General features: G+C 46.4%; 1 protein-coding gene across 1 annotated transcript; it reads left to right on the top strand.

The window, feature by feature from the left end:
• Positions 1 to 1,488: 1,488 nt before the first annotated feature.
• On the top strand, positions 1,489 to 26,511 carry TRIM14 (tripartite motif containing 14). The gene is made up of 6 exons (XM_027549734.1): positions 1,489 to 1,842; positions 4,589 to 4,684; positions 12,130 to 12,363; positions 15,784 to 15,946; positions 19,150 to 19,239; positions 23,164 to 26,511. Exons 1-6 carry the CDS (start codon positions 1,627 to 1,629, stop codon positions 23,697 to 23,699), a joined length of 1,335 nt encoding a protein of 444 aa, XP_027405535.1. The 5' UTR covers positions 1,489 to 1,626; the 3' UTR covers positions 23,700 to 26,511.

The following is a 26,511-nucleotide window of genomic DNA, read 5'->3' as shown; positions in this document are numbered from 1 at the left end:
CGACAGAGGATGAGATGGCTGGATGGCATCACTGACTCGATGGACATGAATCTGAGTGAACTCCAGGAGATGGTGATGGACAGGGAGGCCTGGCGTGCTGCGATTCATGGGGTCGCAAAGAGTCGGACACGACTGAGCGACTGAACTGAACTGAAGAACATTTGAGAGCCAATCTCAACACATTTCAAGTACACAATATAGTGTTATTAATGGCAGTCACCATGCTGTACATTAGATCCCCAGAACTGATGGGTTCTGTAACTTAAAATTCGTACCCTTTTCCCCCACCCTACCTTTTTCTGTCAGCCCCTGGCAACCACTTTTCTATTCTCTGTTCCAATGAGTTTGACTTTTTTTTCCCCCTTAGATTCCACATATTTAGATATGGTACAGTATTTGTCTTTCTCCACCTGGCTTTTCATTTAACATAATGTCTTCTGCTGCTGCTGCTGCTGCTGCTGCTGCTAAGTCACTTCAGTCGTGTCCGACTCTGTGCAACCCCTAAGAGGGCAGCCCACCAGGCTCCCCTGTCCCTGGGATTCTCCAGGCAAGAACACTGGAGTGGGTTGCCATTTCCTTCTCCAATGCATGAAAGTGAAAACTGAAAGTGAAGTCACTCAGTCGTGTCCGACTCTGAGCAACCCCATAGACTGCAGCCTACCAGGCTCTTCCGTCCATGGGATTTTCCAGGCAAGAGTACTGGAGTGGGGTGCCATTGCCTTCTCTGTAATGTCTTCTAGGCTCATTTATTTAGAAAATGGTAGGATTTCCCTTTCTAAGTCTGAATAATATTTCACTGTACATACATATACCACATCTTCTTTCTCCAGTGATCCATTGATGACACCTGGGTTGTTTCCATATTTTGGCTATTGTAAATAGTGCTGCTGTGACCATGGAAGTGCAGATACCACAGAGATTCTGACTTCATATTATTTGGATATAATATATATATATTATATATATTTGGATATATATATATATAATATAACACCCAGAAGTGGGATTGCTGGATCATACGGTAGTCCTATTTTTAATTTTTTGAGGAACTTCCATAATGCCAACCGACATTCCATAGAAGCTGAGACTTTAGCGTGGGGGCAATCAGAGTTTCCTGAACGGTTTCTCACAATTGCAGGAATGGTTATTTCTCTTGGGGGAAAGGGCAAGAGAGAATTAAGGGAAAATGAAAAATGTAGGTAACGCACAACATCCCAGAAGGCCACAGCCAACTTTGGTCCCACCCACAGGGCTGCAGTTTTCCTGATCAAGACAAGGGTCACTTAGCGGGGAAGCCCACCTCCTTCCAGGTAGCCCATTCGATGTGACCCCCATTTCTGCTGTGGCTGCCTCTGGGCCAGACACTGAGCCGGGAGCCCAGGCCTGAGCATTCATTCACTGCGGGGCAGGTGGGCCGGACGGCACAGCGCAGTCCTCAGGGTGCTGATGCTGCGGCCATACCCGCCACCGCACCCCACTCCCCCGCCTCCGGCCGGCCTGCGTGCGGCGCCCTGCTACCCGCCTTTCCCTGCCGGAACTGGGCGCGCCCCGCCCCAGCGCCCAGCTTTCGATTCCCCACTGGCCTCTCGCTGCTGCTCTGCCGCGGCCCAGAAACTTGGAGGGAGAATGGCGGGCTCGGCGGTGCTCAAGGGGACTCCTGGGGGGTTGGGCCCCGCGGAACCCGAAGACGCGCGCGGTTGGCTCTGCTCAGAGCACGGCGACCGCGTGGTTGAGCTCTTCTGTCGCCGCTGCCGCCGCTGCGTGTGCGCGCTTTGCCCAGTGCTGGGCTCGCATCGCGGCCACCCGATCGGTTTGGCGCTGGACGAGGCGGCGCGCGTGCAGGTGGGGACGCTGGGGCGCGAGCCCCGCAGCAACGGGCGGGGAGGGGCGTGCCGGGTCCCACTGGCAGTTCCCGGTTGGAACCGGGACCGGCAAGGCGGCCCGGGGACCATCTCGGAGGCCGACCTGTTGTTCTGAAAGAGACTGAGGAAGGGTACCGGCGAGCCAAGGCCATCATTTAAGCATCAGAAGAAGTGGGTTTGGGAGTAAGAACTTGGGCGCCTGGCTGGCCGGGTATCCTGGACCTCATCCACCACGGTGGGTTCACCCCACGGCCTTTGGACCTAAAGAAAAGCTGCCTTTAACAAAGATGAAAAAATCCCTCCAGCTTAGAAAACAACAGTGTTTCAGGAAAGCCACACACACGCCTCCTCTGGTTTTCCCTCCTGGAGTTGCTGGGAGGGGCTGTGGGTCCCCATGGCTCTGGGGTTGGGCCGGTCTGCCCAACCCCGCCCCTCCCCCTCCCTACGCTCCATACCACGCGCCTAACTGCCAGTGGGAGCTAGGTCAACCACAGTCAATGGGAGCTAGGTCAACCGCTTCGCCGACAAAAAGAGGCTTCTGGAGGCAGAGGCTGGGCCTTGAACCCAGGACTGCTCCCCACGGGCCCAGTCTCACTTTGGAGCGCTCATCCATGCTTAATCCTAATAGTGGAAGGGGGCTCTGGACTCCTGTTCCAGCCTAGTGGCCAACTTGTCCAGTGACTGGCCAAACCCCTGCAAAGCCCTCTTTGGGCTAGACAGGTGCTCCCCTCACAGATTTGATTCTGCCACTTCTACCTTCAGGAAGTGATTAATCCAGCCCTACAGCCATTCCCTGGGAATGGGGATTGGGGGCAGGAGGAGAAGGGGACGACAGAGGATGAGATGGCTGGATGGCATCACTGACTCGATGGACGTTGAGTCTCAGTGAACTCCGGGAGCTGGTGATGGACAGGGAGGCCTGGCGTTCTGCGATTAATGGGGTCGCAAAGAGTCAGACAGGACTGAGCGACTGATCTGATCTGATCTAGAGCCATTCCCTGCACTTGATTTAGCCATTGTGACTTTGAAGCTTGAGAATGGGCCACCTTGGGCTAATCTAGCAGGTGGAGCCCAGGATTCAAGGCTTTCCTCTGCCTCCAAGATCATCTTTTTCTTATCTATAAATAGTTAATAATAACAATAGTTCCTCAAAATGCTGTTTTCAGAGTTAACAAGGCTGCTTTCAGAGATAACATCTTCTAATAGGTAGGTCCACCTACCTCTTTTGTATCCACACACCCATTCATTCCTTAGACATCCATTCAGCTTATCCATGAGTCAAGGAACAGACCAATTCTTCCCTGACCTGGAGGCGTCCCTTGGCTAGTAGGGGAAGAACAAACAAGTGACAACACAGTATGATAAGTATTGTAATTGGGGAGCCTGAGGCAGTGGTCAGTGGGAGCCAAAAAGAAGAAGTATGAACCAGGGACAGGAAGACCAGGAAGAGTTCCTGGGTGGGGGATGTCATTGAAACTGGCCATGACGAGTAAGTGGGGCTTCACCAAGCACCTAGACAGGAGAGGCACCCTGTGACTGGAGGGCTCAAGCACCGGGATGCCACATTATCCTTGGCTGACAGACAGGAGCTTGACCAGAAGATTCAAGGGAGGGGGGTGGGGGGGGATGGAGGATGTGCTCCTGGAAGATGGAAGGTGAGCTTATGGCTTATCCTTGGGTTACTATTGTGTTCCCACCCCCAGCGCTCACTCCCAATCTCCCATATAAGCTACACCTACTGAGCATTTTGTGTGCCAGGCACTACACCAAGCACTTTGTGTCCTCATTCTTTACAGCAACTCTGTGGGGTTGTCCACCCCCCCCCCCCCCGCCTTTTTTTTTTTTTTTGCAGCTGAGGAAACTGAGGCTTAGAAAGGTGAGGCCACTTGCCTAGGTCATGTGGAAGGAGAGCTAGGACTCAGACCTAGCAGGTCCTGTCCGAGTCTGGGACTTGGGCTCATACATAGCGTGCTTCAGCTCTCCACTTGAAGCTGGCAGCCCCTGGTAATTCTGTTCAATCCAGCAAACACTTTAGGGACACCCCCTTGTCCCTCTTGGGGAGCAGGAGCCAAGAATGGAGCAGATCTGCCCTCAGAAAGTGCATAGCTGGTCCAGCAGATGAACGTAAGGTGAGCCGTAAGAAGGTAAGGCGGAGGTAAGGTCACAGCGTAGGGGAGTCCACAGAGCAGGTCTTTGAAGAAACGGCAATTGCAAACAGCAGAGATATGGAAGGGAGTTGGGTGCCACGTAGGTGGGAGAGGGGACCTCTTACACATGCAGGTCCTCTGAACACCAATCCAGTCCAGAGGACCACAGACCAACCCTGGAGGGAGGTTCTGTGAAGGCAGCTCCTGGAACAGGCCCCAGAACTAACAGTACTCAGGATTCACTCTAGAAGTGAATGCTCTTCCACTGACCCCAAGCTGCTTCCCTAAAATCCTGTTAGAGGGCCTGGAAAAGCAGGTCACAAGTAGGACTGTTCTAGAAAGAAGGGAGCACCTCAAGGTTTGGAGAATACCTGATGTGGGCCTCTGAGGATCAGAGGAGCCCTAGTCCCAGCTCAGCTTCCAACTTGCCTCATGACTTTGGGCAAGTCACCATACCTTCTGAGTTCCAGATACCTCCACTAAAAAATATACAGGGTTGAGAGGAGATGACCCCTGGAGTGACTTGTTATCTCAAAAGTGACAACATTAAGACTTTTGTCCTAACTTTTTCACATACAGAAATTCACCCAAGAATGCTTAAAGCATTTGGCAACCAAGAAGCAGCAGCAAGTTGGCAACATAACCCAGATAGAAGATGCTGCTGAGAAGCTCAAGGCAAGTGGGGGATTCTTCCTGATCCTAGTTGAGATGTCCACTTCTCTGCTCCGACACAGGGTTCTCCCCAATATGGAGCCAGGGAAAATGAAAACCAACGTCAAAGGGGGGTTTGGTGGGGCCTGGAGCTTATGTAATTTAGGGGACCCTTTTGAAGAAAAAGAGCACAAAATTAGTTGCAAGACCATGAAGAGGTCATGCTAGAGAGTGGCCTGGGGCTTCTCTTTCATTAGCTTTGCAGTGAATCTGCCTCTACCCAGAGCCCTAGCCTTGTCCCAAAATGCCTGACAAAGTGGAGGAATGGTCTTTTCTCCCTCCATCTCCAAGGCCATATTCTTAGACAGACTAGTCCTCCACCCCCTACACCCCAAGTTGCCTTAAGCAAAGAAAATGGAACATGCAAATCACACTTTCAGTTTCACTGCTGAAACAAAGCAAATAGGTTTAAATATATTTCATGACATGTTCTTCAGGCTTATCCTGTCATAACAATGTTTACTTAAGTGGATTCTTTGTGAGTTTTAAGTAGGAAGTTGGGACTGACATAATCCTAGCTGCTGTTTTAACTATGAGAATGGTATTATTGCTCTTTAGGAGCCTTTTAGGTGAACTTGGCTAGTCCCTTCCCTTCTCAGCCACCGCTGAGAAGTGAGGGCTCCTCAAAGTGAGGGCTGGGGTGGGATGCCCTCCCAAGGCCCGTCTCACTGAGGGGTCTGTGAACCCGGACTGGCTACCTCAAGTCAGGCAGTGAGACTGGCTCTGACCATGGGAATAGTTAGCACCCAGACAAGGCCACAGAAATGGCCCTCTGTTTGTCCAGCGTCCATTAGCTTTTGAGTGACAGCCTGCCCTAGTTTACTGAGGACAGATGTCTTACACCTGTGGCCCTGGCTTAATTATTAATCATGTCGTCTTCAAGAGCACGGCTCTGGGCTCAGGCAACATCAGTCTAAGACAATATGGGAACTAAAAGTTGGCACACCCAAAGGGATAGGGGAGGTGCTTGGGGATGTTCAGCCCCGAGGACAGGCTCACTGTCTGTAAATCTCTGAGCAGACATAGTCTAGAGGCTCCCGAGGTAAAAGTTAGGATCCATGTGGAAAGTCTTAAGGGGGGCAGGTTTCAGCTTAATCTAAGGAATGGTTTTCTTTGAAGCTTTCCCCAACTATAGTTTTCCCTAGTGGCTCAGACAGTAAAGAGTTTGCCGGTGATGTAGGAGACCTGGATTCGATCCCTGGGTTGGGAAAATCCCCTGGAGAAGGGAATGGCAACCCACTCCAGTCTTCTTGCCTGGAAAATCCCGTGGATGGAGGAGCCTGGCAAGCCCCAATCCACTGGGTCACAAAGAGTTGGACACAACTGAGCAACTAACACACTCACTCACCCAACTTAAACTTTATTTTGAGGTAATTACAGATTTATGGGAAGTTGGAAAAGTAGTGCATGACTCTGGGTAGATGACAAGATTCCTTGCCCCTTCCCCAGGTCAGTGGATAGACTTTTACTGGTGCCTGGTTCATGGATGGAGCAACCTTCTGTGAATCTGGTTTGATTTGGGTCAGATGGCCCTGTTCCCACTCCCAACTGGAATGATGCCAGGTGCCCAGAGCGCCCTCCTAGATGACCCAGGCTCCAGCATGCTGTGGCTGTCTCACGCCCCTCCACCTCCATGCCACCCAGGTCACTCACCGTGGTTCTGACACCAAGTTCTTTCTTTGTTTTGGGGACCTGGGGATTTCCTTTTTGTTGTTTGTTTGATTGTGGGTTTTGTTTTTTTTTTTTTTTTAATCTGGTTATGTAACTTTAAAATTTGCTCAGCATTTCCATGTGTTTGAAAGTAATAGGAAGGAAGATTTCCCATGTCTGCTCCTTCTCCCTTTTTTGACTAAACTATGTCATTTTGGAGAAGGAAATGGCAACCCACTCCAGTATTCTTGCCTGGAGAATCCCATAGATAAAGGAGCCTGATGGGCTACAGTCCATGGGGTCACAAAGAGTCGGACACTACTGAGCGACTCACACACACACACACATGTCATTTTGGGCTTCCCTGTTAGCTCAGCCGGTAAAGAATCCAACTGCAATTCAGGAGACCCTGGTTCAATTCCTGGGTCGGGAAGATCCCCTGGAGAAAGGGATAGGCTACCGACTCCAGTATTCTTGGGCTTCCCTGGTGGCTTAGATAGGAGAGCTACAGTCCATGGGGTCACAAAGAGTCGGACACAACTGAGTGACTAAGCACAACACATATGTCATTACTTGGGTAGGATGTTGTGGTTGTTTTTTAAGACGCTAACCCTTTCCTATGTCATTAAAAGTTGTTTATCAGTGTTGGTATTAGAGGCTGTGTGTGCCATTAAATGGCTCGACCATGATTCATGAAACCATTTTCCCAATGTTGAACATTTAGATCCCTTCCAGTTTTTCACTCAGGTGAAACAACACTGCAGTGATATTTGGCACCTTGACTTATTTCCTTTGGAACATGTTCCTAGCGTGAGTCACCTGGCTCAACAGGCACAGACGTTTATGGGGACTCTGGTGCGTTGTACCAAACTGCAGCAGGCTCGGTTGTGGCAGAGAGGTCTGGGGCAACCATGCTTCTCCGTCCTTGCTTTCTCAGAGGCAGTACTAGGGCAAAGATCATCTGCTTGGAAATTAGCCCATGAAACAGCTTGGTAAACAAATTAAAACCAATAAAGTTCACAATTGGCCAAAGTCTACTGATCAGAAGCCAACAACCAGGCCTACCCAACCACGTCTATCCAGAGAGCAATCAAGAAGGGCTTGATCTTGAGTCCCCACCCAATACCCTTTAAATGATTTTTCCTTAATAGGCTCTTTGCTTCCCCATCACGGCTCCAGGGGGTGCTGAGATGTGTGTTTCCCTACACACATCCAGGTGTAGAGAAAATCAACACTTAACTGCTGCCCTAACTTTTTACTCAAACTGGGATAAGATGACCATATATCAGAGTGGTTATAGTCTTCTTTCAAATCTTCCAAATTTTCTACATTGAGCTTTTGATACTTTTGTAAATGACAACAAAAAAAGTATATAAATACACAGTGTATAGAATCCTCCTGCCAAGCCGGAGACTTGGATTTAACACCTGGGTTGGGAATATCCCCTGGAGAAAGAAATGGCAACCCACTGCAGTGTTCTTGCCTGGGAAATCCATGGACAGAGAAGCCTGGCGGGCTACAGTCCATGGGGTTGCAAAGAGTCGGACATGACTTAGCAATAAACAACAATATATATAATATATATATAGTATATCAGTTCACTTTGAACCGATGTGGCCCAAACCAGTGTACTTCTTTGTTTCATTGCCAGAATTCTCTCTTTTTTTTTAAACCATATTGCATAATCAGTCTCAGGTTGCTTATACCTTAAGTTTTCTATGTTGAGATTTATAACAATGTGTGGTATCATTAAGCTTATTTTGTATATTCTTTAAAAAGTGGATCTGTAGAAACTGCTTGGAGTACAGGTTTGTTGGGAGAAGACGTTTGCTCTCAGTTTCTAGAAAAAGGTCCTCCATGTACATACGTTGCCTCCAAAATGTGTTGATAAATCAAGGGTTTAGAACACATTTTCTTTCCTTCACTTAGTCATTCAACAAAGATGTACTTTCCAGGCTTGCTGACTCATAGAAACCATGTTGTAGACTAATTCCCAAGGTAGCCAAAAACTGTTTAATATCTCTATGGCATGTGGTGGTATAAATTAGACTCAGAGCCTGACCACTGCGTAGAACACTGTAAGGGAAACACAGGCTTTGGGAACTCATCCCCTAGATCCTGACAAACCACACATTCTTTTCCAACTAAGGAGAGAACATGGCACCACAGGGGACCCTGCTTGGCACCACAGGGGACCCTGCTTGGCACCACAGGGGAGCCTGCTCACCCCACGCCTGCCTGGATACCAAGGATCTTCCTGCTAGTGGGTTGTATAAATGTTTGGTCTGAGGAAAGATACTGGCCTACTTTTTTTTATGATTTTAGTTTTTAATTGCACTAGTAATGCATAAACACATTTCAGTTTTAAAAATTTAAATAGTGTATTAGAATATAGTGTAGAACTTTGGCAAGTACAAAGTAAGAATCCCTCTTGACCATCTTCCCCACCCCACACCCCTCCCCAGACATGACCAGACAGATATTTTAAATGCACTTGCAGACATACAGATGCAGATATCCATATACAGTTTTACTTTGTGATTTTTTACATAAATGAGACCATCCTGTATGTATTATTCTGCAGCTTGCCTCATTTCACATGATGTCTTGAAGAGCTTTCCATGACAGGAATGCAGGTCCACTGCATTCTTCATGTGTGTGTGTGTGGCAAAATACACGTAAAAATGACCATTTTAACCATTTTTAAGTGTATAATTCAGTGGCATTAATTACATTCCATGACAAGAATGCAGGTCCACTGCATTCTTCGTGTGTGTGTGGCAAAATACACGTAAAAATGACCATTTTAACCATTTTTAAGTGTATAATTCAGTGGCATTAATTACATTCACAGTATTGTGCAAACATCAGCACTGTTTTCAAAACTTTTTCATTACCCTAAACATAACTCTGTAATCACTAAGCAAGTACTTCCCATTCCCCTCCCATTGCTGCTGCTAAGTCACTTCAGTCGTGTCCAACTCTGTGCGACCCCATAGATAGCAGCCCACCAGGCTCTCCCGTCCCTGGGATTCTCCAGGCAAGAACACTGGAGCGGGTTGCCATTTCCTTCTCCAATGCATGAAAGTGAAAAGTGAAAGTGAAGTCGCTCGGTCATGTCTGACTCTTAGTGACCCCACGGACTGCAGCCTACCAGGCTCCTCCGTCCATGGGATTTTCCAGGCAAGAGTACTGGAGTGGGGTGCCATGGGCTTCTCTGATTCCCCTTCCACTAGCTCCTGGTAACCTCTAGTCTACCTCCTGTCTCTATGAATTTGACTATTCTAGATATTTCATATCAGTGGAATCATACAACATTTGTTCTTCTGTGTCTGGCTTATTTCATTTAGCATCATATCTTCAAGATTCATCCGAATTATAGCACATATCAGGACACTGAATTCATTTTAATCACTGGATGTTATTTCAGTGTGTGAATGCGGCATAATTTGTACAATGAACATACATGTACTTCTCAGATTGAAACTTTTATCCAACTTTTCTCTGTCACCAACAATGCTATAGTGAGTGTCTTGTTACACAAATCTCTATGCACATGTGAAAACATTTTCTAGGATCAATTCCTGCAAGAGGAGTTGTTGCATCAAAGGATTTAAGCATTTAAAATTTCGATATTATATCACCCTCTACAAATTCTAATAGCTATTAATAGACACTGCCACTCACGGTGTATGTAAATGCCTATTCTACACACACGGATTCTTGGTGTTATCCATCAGTTAGCATTTTTTCCAGTCTGATGGCCAGTACATATGTATATATAGTGCTGCTCACTTCCTTGATCTTGATGGTTTGGGATGCTGAGGCACCTCTTCGTATGTCTATTGACACTTGTATATCTCTGATCCATTTTTAAACGGAATGATTTATTTTGCACTATACGTTATGGACAGTAAGCCTGTGTAGTTTGTCACCTGTCATGTAGCTTTGTGTATAGTGCCTTACCTCTCACGAAGAGTTTCTTTTTTCATGTGATCCAACCTGTCATGACTCCCTTTTTGCTATCTGAGTCTTACGGAGGTCCTCCCTTCCCAAATTTTTAAAAATAAAATCGTTCTATATTTCATTTTGATAGGTTTATTATTTTTTAATGTATAATGCCTTAATTTATTTAGAATTGTCTGTTTGGCTTTTATTGTGGAAAACCTCAAGCATACATACATGTCATCCAGACATATAATTTCATCAGTAAAACTCTGAGCATATTACCTGTATCTATAAGATAAGGACTCATTTTTAAAATCAAGTACATTTTAAATACATAAAAAAGTATTTAAAATCAGGTATCATATTAATATCATATTATAAATATTAGTTTCATATTAATATCACCATATTAACAATGGCTCCTTAATATCATCAACTATCCAACCAGTAGTCACATTCCCAGTTGTTTTATAAATGTCATATTTTGTTTGAATTACGAGTGAAATAAAGTTTTCAAACTGTAGTTGATTGATGTATTTCTTAAGTTGATGATAAACATGCTCCTCTGTCTTCTACATGTCTTCTAAATTATATCTTTAAGTTAGAGCTAGAGGCTTAATCAGATTCAGATTTACATTTTTCACAAGAGTACTTCACAGGTGGGATTCTGTCTGACTTTATGTTTGTATACAGAATAAAGTAAGTATCTAACAGTTTTATCAAATGATTAATTCCATGCTGTACCAACACCATCTCTTGAATTATATATAATTATATAATTTATATAATATTAATATATAATTATATAAACAATTATATTATAACTATTAATATATAATTATATATTATTCAACAAATATATATATTTATACTTCTCTAAGCTATTCTTTCTCTTGATCTTTTTGTCTATGCCTAAACCACATAGTTTTAAAGCCTGTATCTTTATAGTTTGTTTTGACTTCCCTGGTTGCTCAGACAGTAAAGAGTCTGCCTGCAATGCAGGAGACCCGAGTTCCCATCCCTGGGTCAGGAAGATCCCCTGTAGAAGGAAATAACAACCCACTCCAGTATTCTTGTCTGGGAAATCCCATGGATAGAGGAGCCTGATTGGGCTACAAGTCCATGGGGTCGCAAAGAGTCAGACACGACTTAGCGATTAAACAACAACAAGGCAGCTCATCCTTCATAGATCTTTATTTATTTTTTGTCTATGCCATGAGGTTTGCAGGATCTTAGTTCCCTGACCAGGAATCAAATGCGGCCCTTAATAGTGAAAACATGGCATCCTAACCATTGGACTGCCAGAGAATTCCCCTTCATTGGTCCCTTAAAAAACAGTTTTTGACTTTTCCTGTACTTATTCTCTCTCACAATAATTTAACATTTGGTTAATATGCGTGTTAAGACTTTGATTGGGATTGTATCCAATTTATACACCAATTTGGAGACAAATGACATTTTTATGGTAATCAATCTTCCCAGACAAGGATATGGTTTTTCTTCCATGCATTCAGATTTTGTCTTTCCATACAATTTTATGCTTTTATTTATCTAGGCCTTTACAGTTTTTGTTGGGTTTAATTTTAAATATTTTGCTGTTTTTTCTGCTGCTTTAAAAATGATCTTTATTTCTCCATACATTTTCCAATTGGTTATAGCTAGTACTTAGGAAAGCTTTTTATAAAAAGCTAAAGTGCTGAACTCTCCTTTTAGAAGTTATAATAGTTTCTTTTCATGTTGATTATTTTAGATTTCCTGGTTGGCAATTATATCATCTACAACTGGTTTTGTATTGTTCGTTTGTGTTTTAGGCTCATGCAGAGTCAAGTAAAACCTGGCTGACCGGGAAATTTGCTGAACTCAGATTACTACTTGAAGAAGAAGAAGCTCTGGCCAAGAAATTCATAGATAAAAACACACAGCTTGCCCTGCAGGCATACACAGAGCAAATCAAGTCTTGTGGGGAACAAATTGATGTCATGAACACTCTGTCCAACAGGATCTGGACTATCAGCCAAGAAACCAATCCTGTACAGCTGCTGCAGGTAATGCTGGGTTTCTGCTCCACAGGGGACACTGGCCACCATATTTCATCTTGGTTAATGTGGCACTGAACACGGCGTTCATACATTGAGGAAATACACAGAGAATTTCTTTGCCAGCATGTAGACTTCCTTGCCCCCACACAAGTCAGAAAATATACATTGTTAGGAAGATAATATACATCTTGGACTAGTTAAATGACATTATCAGCCACCATTTTTGAGGGCCTCTGTGTTCCAAGCACTTTAGGTATCTTAGCTCTAATATTTACTAAGAACTCTGCAAATTGGATATTCTCATCCCATTTTACTAAGGAGAAATTGAGGCTCCAGGAGATGCAGGAACTCATCCAAGGTTATACAGCTGGTAGGAATAAGGTCTGTCTGAATCTAAAGCCACAAGACATCTCTGCCCGGTCCTCTGACTATACAGTCTTAATCGAAACATCACTCTTGGAAAATCCGGTATCCTTGCAAAATCTACTAAGCAGACTTCAAGAGTTGAGTCACAGTTTGCTCAAAGTGGAGAGAAGGACGGGACTCCTTGGCCACTGGGCTCTGTTGGAGGCTGTTATACTAAAGGAGAGTCTAAAAACTAGTCCTGTGATATTCACTGCTACACTGAGTGAAAGCCTGCTGTTGAGGGTGGAGTTCCTGTCTTCAGGGAGCCATGGGAGAAACTCTTCTGTCAGTGAAAGTGAAAGTGTAGTCACTCAGTGTCCGACTCTTTGACATCCCATGGACTGTAGCCCACCAGGTTCCTCTGTCTATGGGATTCTCCAGGCAAGAATACTGGAGTGGGTTGCCATGCCCACCTCCAGGGGATCTTCCCAACCCAGGGAGCACGCCTGGGTTTCCTGCACTGCAGACAGATTCTTTACCATCTGATCCACCAGGCTCCTGTGCAGTCACCTGTGCTCTTGGATTGCTTTTTCATCTGACTCTTCCTCTTTCTCTTTGGCATGGCTTCTGGGAAGCTCAGAGCCAAATATGTTTCATATAGCTGGGATAGACTTTGTTCATAGAGTTTGTGCCTCATCTCACTGGCTTCTAGCTTACGTTCTTTTCCTGGTTCTCTCTTGGCTTCACTTTTCTCAGTAAAGGAAAATTGTGCAGCAGCAGATAACTTTTGTAAGATGCTTTAAAGGTTTGTAGGATGAGACAGAGTACAACTAAGTAAAGATGGCACTGAGAATAACCACAGATGAGCATGGGCTCTGGCTGCAAAATAAGGCAGGCAAATAAGTCAGTACAAAACTAGTCAAGCCAGTCCCTGGAGGATATTTACACTCTTATACCTTTATGTGGCCTTGGCCATTTCAAATTAGCAAGTAAAGGTGTGTCCAAAGAAGTCCAATTGTGTATGGGGAATCAGGGAAGGCTTCCAGGAGGAGGTGACGGTAGAGCTGGTGTGAGAGGATAAGGAGGAGCTCACTGGGTATATACAGAGGGATGGGGCAGAGAGGACATACCAGGCAGAAGGAACCATGTGCCTGCGAGAGGTTGGCAGGCTGGAGAAACACTTGGGTTCAGCCTGGCTGGAGGCAGGGCGGGGTTACGAGAGGGGAGGGGTTGTTAGGAGATGCAACTGGATAAGGAGGCCAGAGTTAGTTGATGCAGGATCTTATATACCTAGTCATGGAGTTTAGACTTTGTCTTGTAAAGAGAAAAGGGGTCAGGGGAATGTTTGGGACTGAGGGATGACATGGTCGGATCAATGGTTTAGAAAGGTCACTGTGACAGGTTGGAGGCTGGACTGGGCATGCAGGACTGAGGCTGGAAGGGAAGCAGGGAGGAGACCACAGGTATCCAGGAGAGAGATGATGGGGGGCTGGACCAGTGCAGGGGCAGTGGGGATGCGGAGAAGCAAGCAGGTTTGAGAGATATGACAGGATTGGTGATTAGGGGAATCCAAGATGACATCTGGTTTCTGGCAGAGAGATACTTGGCTATATGGCTGTTCTTTGAGTTTGCAAAGGCAAGAAATAGATATGCTTGGTTTCATTCATTTATTCCATTATGAACATTTATCAAGAACCTTCTGTGTGTCAGGCCCTATGCTAAATGCTGCAGTTTGGTGTTGCCAGGTGGTCCCATTTGTCCCTCATTCCCCTTCCCAGCCCCACCCCACCCATCTTCCCTCTTGTCACCCTCTTGCTACCCAGAGCTGCTCCCTGCCCTCTCTGCTAGTGCTCTGACTCCCTGGCCAGCCCTCTGGGTGTGACCTTAGCCCCCTTTCCCCACAAATTCCCTTCTCCTCACCCAGATGAAGACAGGCTGTAGACTTGTAGCTTCCTAGGTAGACAGGGCTTAGAGAGTACCCACAACCCCTCCCAAGGCCCAGCATTCCTCCTGCCAAGCCACCTTCCTTCCTTCCTGGGGAATCCATCTGCCCCTCCCATCTTGGGCAGCACTGCCAACCAGCCAGGGCCTGCTTGCCTAAGGCAATCTTCTATCTTCTAAATCCTTGCCTGGGACAACTCTCCAGAAAGTGCAGACAGGGAATCTTAGGTGCAAACAAGAGAATCCTCTGTAACTGTTTTAAGCAAGAAAACAGTTTATGAAAGTATTGGGTAGCACACGGGATCTGCCAGAGGGCCAGAAAGTCGGGATAAAAACCAGGCCACAGGAGTGAAGCCAAGGCTGTGGCACAGGCTTGCTCCAGTGTAGACCCCACCGCTTCTCCCCTGGGCAAGATGTCACAGCTCACACTACCGACCCAGGGCCACCCCCCGGAACCTCCACCACTGCTGTCCCTGACAGCCACACGCCACTGTCACCACCCACCCTCACTTCCACATCCAGAACTTGGAGTGGAGCTGCTGTGGGTGCAAGGGGGACCAGGACCGTTTTCAAGCTTCCACTTAGCAAAGCCATACTTAACACAGGAAGGGTATTTAATAAAAGGTACTGTCCAGATAGAAAACAAGACAGCCCCCCACTGTGGTGGGCATGTCCCCTCAGTCAGCTTTCCAGTTGAGCTTCCAGAGTCGTTGGCTTTCATTTTGGGGGACATGGTTTTCTGTTGTCCATTTTGGACATGCCCCAGGAGCACCTTCCCCCAGGCAAACTGGCCCCTCACTCTTTTTGTTCCCCCGTACCTCAGACCAGTCCCTGTCACAGTGTCTGTAAAGCTTTGGGGTCCCTTTCAAGGTGGTGAGCTAAAGGCAAGGGCACCCAGCCTGCCCCGTCCCTCGCCCCCTAATGCAGAGTGGACCTCAGTGCACACCGCAGGGAGGGAGAGAAGAACCAACAGCCCCCCAGCACTGGGGGTGGGGGTCCGCTCCTGGGGACAGGGTCTGGGCTGGCAGCAGGTGTCAGGGCCAGGTGGGGCCTATGCTCGCTGGCTGGTTTGTTCCTGGGCGTAATGGTGGAGACTGGACCATGGCCCCAAGTTACCCTGAGCCCCACGTGCCCTCGCAGGAGTACACAGCCACTGAGCAGCAGATACAGCAGCAGATGAGCCTGGGGGAGCTGTGCCACCCCGTGCCCCACTCATTTGAGCCCGTCAAGAGCTTCTTTAAGGACCTCGTGGAAGCCATGCAGAGCCTGCTGCAGACGCCACTGGATGTCCGCCTTAAGGAAAGTAAGTCACTGTGTGACCAACCTTGGGTCCTTCACTCCCTGGTCCTGTCATTAGAGATGGTGCAGTCATGTCTGAATCATGTCTCTCCCGCACAGAGGCCCAAGGCTGGGCCCAACCCTCCCTGCCAACCTCACCTCCTACTCATTCTGAGATAGGTCCTGTCTCTCACAGCCGCTCTGCTCTATTCCTGCCCCTCAGTCGCTCCCGGGGTCCTGCCTCACCTCAGCTCTGCCTGCACTCAGCTCCCAGCTGGACGGACCAACTCCCCCCACCTCCTCTACCTGGTCAAGGCACTTACTTGGGAAGCCCTTCCTTGGGCTCCCTTGCTGTCTCAGCCATCCTCCCCTCTGCTCTGGGCCTGCTCCATCTCCTGCCTGGGGGTGTTTGTGAGCTGGATATATGGCCCTTCTCTGCCTCTCTTAAATGCCTGGAGGGCAAGAACCACTTTGGGTCCATCTCTGAGGTCACCATAGGGCCTGACACAAAGCAGGTGCTCAGAAGTATCCATTCCTTCATCTCTGTTATTCGTTCAAAACAGTTATTGAGCCCCTGTTATGTGCTGGGCACAGCAGGGTACAAAACAGTGATCCTGTCTTTGTGGTGCTCAGTCTTTTAAGGGGAAGACAGTCAACTAATGAATACGTATCAGCAATAAGAAGTGCCTTGAAAAAATAATACTGAGTAAGGAGAATAGAGGGTGACCAGGAGAAAGAGCTATTTTCTATGGGGAAGTGGGGAAGGCCTCTTTGAGAAGGGGATGTGGGAGGTGACTTGAAGCATGAGCCAGAGAGCTTAGTGGTCACAGGCATGGACTCTGGAGCCACACTGCCTGGGCTTCTATCCCAGGTCCACCACTTCCTAACCCTGCCATCTGGAACAGGGCACCTAAATTTTCCATGCCTCTGTTCCTGCATCCATAGAATGAAGATAATATAGTCCCATCTCATAGAGTTGTTGTAAGGATTAAGTGGGTTCTTACATGTAAAGTGCTCAGAATGGTGCTCAGGCGTAATAAGCTCCCGTGAGCACTAGCTAGTATTGTTACTGCTGCTGTTACATCTTGGGGAAAATGTCTTCTAGGTAGAGGGGAAAGAAAGTGCAAAGGTCCTGAGGCACAAGGCAATTGTGAGTTTGACTTGCTGGAGGAAGAGCAAAGGGCGGGGGGCGGAAGCAGTCAATTGGAGTAGATGTGGGCACAAGAGGGAAGAAGAGAGAGAGATACCAAGGAAACTCCAAAGATTTTGAACTGAACAACTAGAAAGAAGTTGTCATATTCTGAGATGAAAAAGAGCACTTAGAATTGGAAGGAACAGCCCTTTTGGCTGTCTGAGTAGCATATAGGGATTTGCAAGAGCAAGTGCTTGACAAAAGGCAGCAAAAAGGAACAAAGAAGAAAGTGAGTGGTTGACCCGTTTTCTAAGAAAGGTTATGAAAGCAGCAGCTATGTTCCAAATAAGAAATTTTGGAAAAACCCTAATCACAAGAACTGTAGCAACCCAAATTGCATCTGATGGCCTTGAAGGTCACCTCTTGAAGTGAGTCTTGCTGATCTGTAAAATGATGAAGCTGCGTTTAGAGAATTAAAGCTAATTCCCGAAGATGTTAAGGGCAAAAACTGCCTTTCATGGTATGGATCTTATCCATGTCAAAATACGCTCCATGATCAAAAAATGGCAAACCGTGATTGAAGCTCACGTTGATGGCAAGATTACCAACGGTCATTTGCTTCATGTATTCTCTGTGCTTTGCTAAAAAGCACAGCAAGCAGCACCACCCCATGTATGTGGTAGACGCCTTCATTATCCCCCATTTTACAGATGAGGGAGCTGAGGGTCAGAGAGGTTAATTGACTTGCGCTAGGTCACACAGCTGGTAGGAGTCGAGGCAGAATTAAGACAGACTCTGGTACCAGGGATTGTGTTCTCTTCCCCTGGAGTCTGTTTCCTCCCAGGCCATCACTCTCATCCACCTCCAGATGAGGCCATCATTCTCACTATCACAGGTAATACTGAGAGGTACTGCCTCCCAGGAAGGCTCCAAGGAGATGGGGTCTTTGCAGCACCACTGCCCTTCCATCATCCCGCCTCACCGCCCTACCTGTGAGTTCCACAGACACTGCAGGTTCAACAGGCTGAAATGGAATCCAGCATCTTCCACCCGCTAACCCCGAAACCGCTGCTGCTTGCCTCCAATCTACTCTTCATTCCCCGCTCCCAGTAGAGTCAAGCCTTGGAACTTGTACCACTGCAGTATATGCTGAACCTGGCTCCTTTTCCATCCCTGCTGCCCCAGGTCAGCCATGAGCCTACCCACAGGATGTCTCTACTCTCACCCTACCCTATCCATTCCCCATCAGAGAGAGGCTTAGAAATTCTTCTGCTCATGTCTACACTCCTTCAAACACCTTCCTTGGCTCCTCACTTTACATAATACTCCAAGTACCTGTCTTTGCTCCTGCTATATTCTTGGGAAAGCCTCCCATCCTTTTTCTGGGTGTCCAAAGCTTCCCCAAATCTAAGGGCCAGCTGAGGTGCTTCCTCCTCCAGGAAGCCTTCACTGACCCCTCTAAGCCCTGGAGCCCTTTCATGTCTCTTCTTGGATCAGAGCACTTTCTACCTTGCGGCATAGCTCAAGCACGTCCATTTCTCTCCTCACTTACCTGACTGAATTGTTATAGACAGGGATTGTGACCTGAGTTTCCCCTAAATTCTCTTTTACCTGGATGAGTATGACCTTTTACCTGGATGAATATGAAACGAGGAGGACCTTTTACCTGAACTCCCTTTGACCTGGATGAATATGACCTTGCTGAGGACTCAGCTGTAATTTCCTGTTTTCTACCTTTATCCTAGAATTTGCATGTCTGCCGTGAAATTGCCCCCTTCCTTGACCACTGAATACATGGTTGATTCTCAGCATGGTCCTGGAGCCTGCAGTGTCCTCCCCATGTCCGGGGCTCACTCACACTGGCCTGCCAGTGCTCAATTTGCTTCCAGTCTTGGAAAGTGTGTTTTTCTCTGTAGATCTGAGCCTCGTCCTGGAGTTTCCCTGTTACTGTGAATTTGCATTTCCTACTTAAATTTGCATGCCATTCTTGGGGAGAGATTATGTGAATCTCCAGTTCTGTAATATTTTTAGTAATGTTTTGTAGTTAGTGCTGCTTGCCTAAACACCAGGCACTGATTTCTCACAATTCATTACAGGTAGGAACTGTCAGCTCTCGGGCTCCTGTGTCCAGCCGGGTTCCTTGTTGAAAACAAGCCCCTCACCAGAGCGATCACTCTTCTTAAAATGTAAGACCCCAGGTGTGGGGAAAGGGGGAAGAGGGTGGGGTGTAATGGTGGGGAAGGAGGGTCACTGAAGTAGAGGGGCCTCCCTTTCTTCCTGAGAGACACACCTTTGGTTTTTTCCAACCCTTACTATCAGGTGTTTTTTTTTTTTAATTCAGAAATAATACATGTTCACTGTAGAAAACAAAATTTTTTAAAAGAAAATAACTCATAAATCACTGAAGAGCTTCGGAAGTTTTTCTGCTTACCTACCAAGCAGACACATAGCAGTAGATAAGTACTACTATTTGCCCTTTTAACTTTCTTTGGCATATCTATATAAACATACAATGATAAATATTTAATATATATATATTTTACAAACATGGTGTCATACTATACATACTGTTTTGTAATCTGTGTTTTCATTTACTGATATATTATGGATATCTTTGTTCCTTAAAAAATTATACAAGTAATGCATGCTTCTTGTAGAGAATTACAAATTACTTATATGAAAAGAAAACAATTGCCTCCCCCAGAAATAAATGTTAATATTTTGGCATATGTTCTTCCAGACATTTTAAAAGTACATGTGTGTACAGATATTTTTTTTCAGCTTTGGCCTATAATGAATAATATTGACATGAACATCCTTGTACATATCTTTTGATGCAACTATATGCATTTCTGTTGGATATTTACCCAGGAATAGGAGAAAAGGATGTCCAGTATAACCACTACTATGCAACATTGTTCTAGATGTCCTAGAGAGTGACTTGAGGCAAGAAAAAGAAATGTAAGCTCTAAGGATAGGAAAAGAGTGAAAAAAGATCATTATGCAAAGGTGACATGATTCTTTACAGAAATCCAAATTAAGCTATAAATTAGAGTTAACAAATGAATTAGAAAAGCTGCCAGATGTAATGTCAGCATACCAAAATTAGTTGTTCAGTTCAGTTCAGTTCAGTTCAGTCGCTCAGTTGTGTCCAACTCTTTGCGACCCCATGAACTGCAGCACGGCAGGCCTCCCTGTCCATCACCAACTCCAGGAGTTCACTCAGACTCACGTCCATCGAGTCGTGACACCATTCAGCCATCTAATCCTCTGTTGTCCCCTTTTCCTCCTGCCCCCAATCCCTCCCAGCATCAGAGTCTTTTCCAATGAGTCAACTCTTCGCATGAGGTGGCCCAAGTACTGGAGTTTCAGCTTTAGCATCATTCCTTCCAAAGAACACCCAGGGCTGATCTCCTTCAGAATGGACTGGTTGGATCTCCTTGCAGTCCAAGGGACTCTCAAGAGTCTTCTCCAACACCACAGTTCAAAAGCACCAATTCTTCAGCACTCAGCCTTCTTCACAGTCCAACTCTCACATCCATACATGACTACTGGAAAAACCATAGCCTTGACTAGACGGACTTTGTTGGCAAAGTAATGTCTCTGCTTTTCAGTACGCTATCTAGGTTGGTCATAACTTTCCTTCCAAGGAGTAAGTTGTCTTTTAATTTCATGGTTGCAGTCACCATCTGCAGTGATTCTGGAGCCCAAAAAAGTAAAATGTGACACTGTTTCCACTGTTTCCCCATCTATTTGCCATGAAGTGATGGGACCAGATGCCATGATCTTCGTTTTCTGAATGTTAAGCTTTAAGCCAACTTTTTCACTCTCTACTTTCACTTTCATCAAGAGGCTTTTGAGTTCCTCTTCACTTTCTGCCATAAGGGTGGTGTCATCTGCATATCTGAGGTTATTGATATTTCTCCCGCCAATATTGATTCCAGCTTGTGCTTCTTCCAGCCCAGCGTTTCTCATGATGTACTCTGCATATAAGTTAAATAAGCAGGGTGACAATATACAGCCTTGACGTACTCCTTTTCCTATTTGGAACCAGTCTGTTGTTCCATATCCAGTTCGAACTGTTGCTTCCTGACCTGTATACATATTTCTCAAGAGGCAGGTCAGGTGATCTGGTATTCCCATCTCTTTCAGAATTTTCCACAGTTTATTGTGATCCACACAGTCAAAGGCTTTGGCATAGTCAATAAAGCAGAAATAGATGTTTTTCTGGAACTCTCTTGCTTTTCCCATGATCCAGCGGATGTTGGCAATTTGATCTCTGGTTCCTCTCCCTTTTCTAAAACCAGCTTGAACATCTGCAAGTTCACAGTTCACGTATTGCTGAAGCCTGGCTTGGAGAATTTTGAGCATTACTCTCCTAGCATGTGATATGAGTGCAATTGTGCAATAGTTTGAGCATTCTTTGGCATTGCCTTTCTTTGGGATTGGAATGAAAACTGACCGTTTCCGGTCCTGTGGCCACTGCTGAGTTTTCCAAATTTGCTGGCGTATTGAGTGCAGCACTTTCACAGCATCATCTTTCAGGATTTGAAATAGCTCAACTGGAATTCCATCACCTCCACTAGCTTTGTTCGTAGTGATGCTTTCTAAGGCCCACTTGACTTCACATTCCGGGATGTCTGGCTCTAGTCAGTGATCACACCATCGTGATTATCTGGGTCATGAAGATCTTTTTTGTACAGTTCTTCTGTGTATTCTTGCCACCTCTTCTTAATATCTTCTGCTTCTGTTAGGTCCATACCATTTCTGTCCTTTATCGAGCTCATCTTTGCATGAAATGTTCCTTTGGTATCTCTGATTTTCTTGAAGAGATCCCTAGTCTTTCCCATTCTGTTGTTTTCCTCTATTTCTTTGCACTGATCGCTGAAGAAGGCTTTCTTATCTCTCCTTGCTATTCTTTGGAACTCTGCATTCAGATGCTTATATCTTTCCTTTTCTCCTTTGCTTTTTGCTTCTCTTCTTTTCACAGCTATTTGTAAGGCCTCCCCAGACAGCCATTTTGCTTTTTTGCATTTCTTTTCCATGGGGATGGCCTTGATCCCTGTCTCCTGTACAATGTCACGAACCTCCGTCCATAGTTCATCAGGCACTCTATCAGATCTAGGCCCTTAAATCTATTTCTCACTCCCACTGTATAATCATAAGGGATTTGATTTAGGTCATGTATTGGCAATAAACAATTAGAAAATGAAATGTTTAAAACATTATTTTCAGTAACACTTTCTAAAAACTTAGGAATAAATCTAATAAAAAATATATAAAACCGCTCTCCAGAAAACTCCAAAATACTACCAAGAAAATTATCTGGTAGTATCTACTAAAGTTGAACATCCACATGCCCTAAGACCTAGATTTTTCTCTAACTTCATGTCTCCAAATGTGTATAATGCAACAATAACTGTAACTGGGAGTTCAAATCACCACCACTTTTCTGGAGGACAATTTGGCAAAAGCCTTAAAAATGCAATCATCCTCATGGACCCAGCAATTCTTTTAGGAATATAGCCCAAATAATCAGATATATAAACATGTATTCATTAGTGTTTTTAAAAGTCTTCTTAAAAGCTTAAATATTTTTTTAAAGCAGGGGGAAGGTATACATTAAATTTGAATTCATCTATACATCAAAATCTTAACGTTGCCATTAAAATGCTCTTATAAAAGAATATTATACGACGTGGTAAAATGTTCATAAATACATTAATACATTTAAAAAACAAACTACCAAGAGTCTGTATGGTATGACACTAATGTTAAGAAAAAAACCATAAAGGGGCAAGTAAAAAAATTTGGAAGGACACCCAAGTGTTAAAATAGTGATAGGGTTATTTTTAAATTTTTAGAAATTGGCAGCAAATTCCACTGTACAAAATTCAAGCTGTACAACGGATGTGTATTAAAATGCTGTCTCCTCCCCGTGTTCCCCGATCACCTCCTCACTGGTGATTTGCGTGTTTCCAGTTTTCTTCCGTGAACAAGCGCAGGACAGCCTGCGCGCGCACTGTCGTTCTCCCAGGGGCGGGGCGGGGCGGTGTCGGGGTCGCTTGCCCCGCCCCTCAGGCTTGGCCCGGTGTCCCCGCCCTCCGCAGACGCGCGCACGCCCTGTCTGGAGCCCGACACAATGCACGCGCGCTTGCGCCTTTCTGCCGACCTCCTGACGGTACGCTGCAGCCTCCTCGGCCGCCTGGGACCCACTGCGGCGCTGCGTTTCGACGCGCTGTGGCAGGTGCTGAGCCGCGACTGCTTCGCCGCCGGCCGCCACTACTGGGAAGTGGATGTGCAGGAGGCGGGCGTCGGCTGGTGGGTGGGCGCGGCCTACGGCTCCCTGCGACGCCACGGGGCCTCGGACGCCGCCCGCCTGGGCTGCAACCGCCAGTCCTGGTGCCTCAAACGCTATGACCTCGAGTACTGGGCCTTCCACGACTGCCAGCGCAGCCGCCTGCGGCCCCGCCACGACCCTGACCGGCTCGGTGTCTTCCTGGATTACGAGGCCGGCGTCCTGGCCTTCTACGATGTGACGGGCGGCATGAGCCACCTACACACCTTCCGGGCCGCCTTCCAGGAGCCGCTGTACCCGGCTCTGCGGCTCTGGGAAGGGGCCATCAGCATCTCCCGGCTGCCCTAGTGGCCGAGACCCTAGTGACCGCCTTAGGCTCTCCACGGCTCTACTCTACTGCATCCAGACGGAGCTGGTCTACGACCTCCTCTGTAAGCATTCCCATTGTCTCCCCCACCAGTCCTTCCCTGTGCTTTGTACAGTTCCTCTCCTAGTAGGCGAGCTTCAAACGAGCCCTAAACCTGCAGGTCCTCTCCTGCTGCTCTCTCGTGCGACCCCGCCACCAGGACACTCATACTACACTGCCTTTTAGTTCAGGTTCCTGAAAGCACACACCCACAGGTGAGCCTTAAGCACCCTGACCATGTCAGTGAACATGATCCCCAGCATCAGCTCACATAGCACCCAGAACTGCCTGGCACATAGTAGGCGCAAGATAAATATGTGAATGAGTGAGAGTCGCTAGGACTCGTCTATCCCTTAATGTCCCTTGGATATGCTTCCTCCTCTTCACTCTACTTCAGCTTGTCCATGTCACCTCCCTTAGGAGCAGCTGCCAGAGGTTCTTACCACTTCCTGGCCTGAACACTTTCCCAAGCTCATTTTCTACCTTACAGCCAGAGTGATCTGCTTGAAACCTCACTTAATTTCTTAGAACTATCAAAAGCTTTCCAAGGACTACAATGGGGAGGGGGGCGGGGGAATCACTTTACCCTAGCATTCAAGGCTTTTCTAGTCTGCCCCAAAGTACATACCCTCATCTAGCTCCTACTGCTCTTTTCAGAGACCCTTCAATCAGAACTGGGTCACTTAGTTCCACCTGTATGCCCGTGCCTTTGCCGTTTCCCATACAAACACATTTATACAGGAAAGCCCTTTCTTCTTTTTGCCTGTCTGTCTTCCCCAGGCTTAACTGCCCCAGGAAGTCTCCCCAACCTGTCTTTCCAATTAGATTGGAAGATTTCTAAGGGCAGCCATATCCTACGCCTTCCTCACCCTGAAAAATTCAAAAAGTCCCTTCCCTCCAAGGCAGTGAGTCGATGACCACTAGCTGACTGCTAGTGAATCAGAACAGCTGAGTTGGGAGGGCCTCACAGATCACCCAGCCTGACCTCATTGTACATTTGGGGAGAATAAGGTCATGAAAGAAAGTTGCCTCAAGTCACCCACAGAGATTAAGGACTGGGCCACCCCCCCAGCACCCAGCCATGTGTCTCTGGCCCAGCCCTTCCAGCCCAGCTTTCAGTCTGGAAGATTTTACTGCTTATTCATTTCTTAGGGGATGTTGGGAAGAAATCAGCAGATGACTGTTGCTAAGCGACCATAGGCAGTTTTCCCAACTGTCTTGGAATCAAAAGGAGAGGAACTCACCATGAGTGGGGTTTGGGCAGCTCAGGCATCCCTGTTTTCCTCAGGTCCAGAATGTTGCCAAGGAAATGCAGAGACCCCCTGCTTTCCAGAGAGTAGTGATGTTGTCAGTAGAGGTTAAATCAGCAGGAAGTCAGCTCCTCCAGGAGGGAGGGAAAGGCCTCTTTCTAGGGTCTGTGCCTCGGTTCTGAACGTTCAGCATCCTGTTTGTCAAATTCCTTATGTGGTTTGAAGTTATACTGTCTTAAGTTATCTTCTTAGGTGCTTGACAGGAGGGCAGTGGTAGGATGAGGAACATGCAAGGCTGAATCTCCGTGGTTTAAACAGACTCTCAGTGCATTAATTAGTTTGAACCATATAAATCCAGTGGTTTTTTAATTTTTTTTTTACCTAAAAACAGTAATTTCATATGAGGCAGTGTAATACAAGTAGAATACAAGGCAGAAGGAACTTCAAAAGTGGCTTTAGTCCTAACCAAATCATTTAAAACTCTAGCTTGGCTAGATGTTTTAAACACTACACTCCAGGAAAAGGGAAATTAATTCTACCGGGGATGGCCCCAAGCTGAATTCTGACAGGCAGAGGGCATTCCTGACAGAGGGAGATGGGTACGCTTGACCCCACATCTCTGTTCATCTCTGTAAGACTTATTCCCAGACTCACAGCCACAGGGTCCAAGTAAAAATCCTTGCTATTTTGCCAGGCACTGTTCTAATGCTTTACAACTATTAACTCATTCGATCCTTACATCACCCCTAGGAGAAAGATAGTTTGACAGTTGTACACATGGCAAAACTTAGAGAATGAATAACATGCCCAGTATCTCACAGCTAGTGGTGGGGCTGGGGTCTGTGCTCTTCCACCGTGTTCACGTGAATGTAGCCAGTCTCTAGCCAGTGCCTACTTGCTCTGGCCCCTCTCTTATGAGGCCTGTGATGCCCTGCTTTTGCCTGGTTACTCTGTGGGATTGAATCTATTTTTGGATTACCTTCTGTGGGCTCTGAGAGGAAGTCTTACACCCCGAGGGAGATTTGAGGTTTGGGCTTCATGTATTGTAGCAAGAGTCAGAGCTGAACTATAAAGGACAAAAACTGCAGTTTTTGTCCACAGTCATTATCTCAGGCTAGTCGCTGTACTTGATGGGAGATCATCTGTAAAGTGAGATTAATGACCCTACCTAGCAGTGGTGTGAGGCTCAAATGAGCCCAGAGGATGTGAACTGTCCTGAAAACTACAGTGCTGTGCCATGCCAGGACCTGTTGGCATGCCAATGGGTTCCTGTTGGGCATGGCAGTGCTAAGAGAGCCGATACTCCTAGCTGCCATCTGACAGGAGCAGGTGCCTCCGGCAGCATTCAACACAGGACTGAGCTTTGTTGGGGTCCAGGTCTGAAATGGTACCCATCACTTACTGTCTTTGTAGACTTGAATTTGTAGAAATTTTTTTATTAATAAGAGCAAATTGCTTGCAGATGTGGTTTGTTTTAATAAAACATGAATACTATCCCTTTTAA

The sequence above is a fragment of the Bos indicus x Bos taurus genome, chromosome 8 (genome assembly GCF_003369695.1).
Source record: "Bos indicus x Bos taurus breed Angus x Brahman F1 hybrid chromosome 8, Bos_hybrid_MaternalHap_v2.0, whole genome shotgun sequence".
In the NCBI taxonomy this organism is placed as follows: Eukaryota; Metazoa; Chordata; class Mammalia; order Artiodactyla; family Bovidae; genus Bos; species Bos indicus x Bos taurus.
Note: the sequence above shows the minus strand (reverse complement) of the source record. Positions and strands in the feature narration are given on the sequence as shown.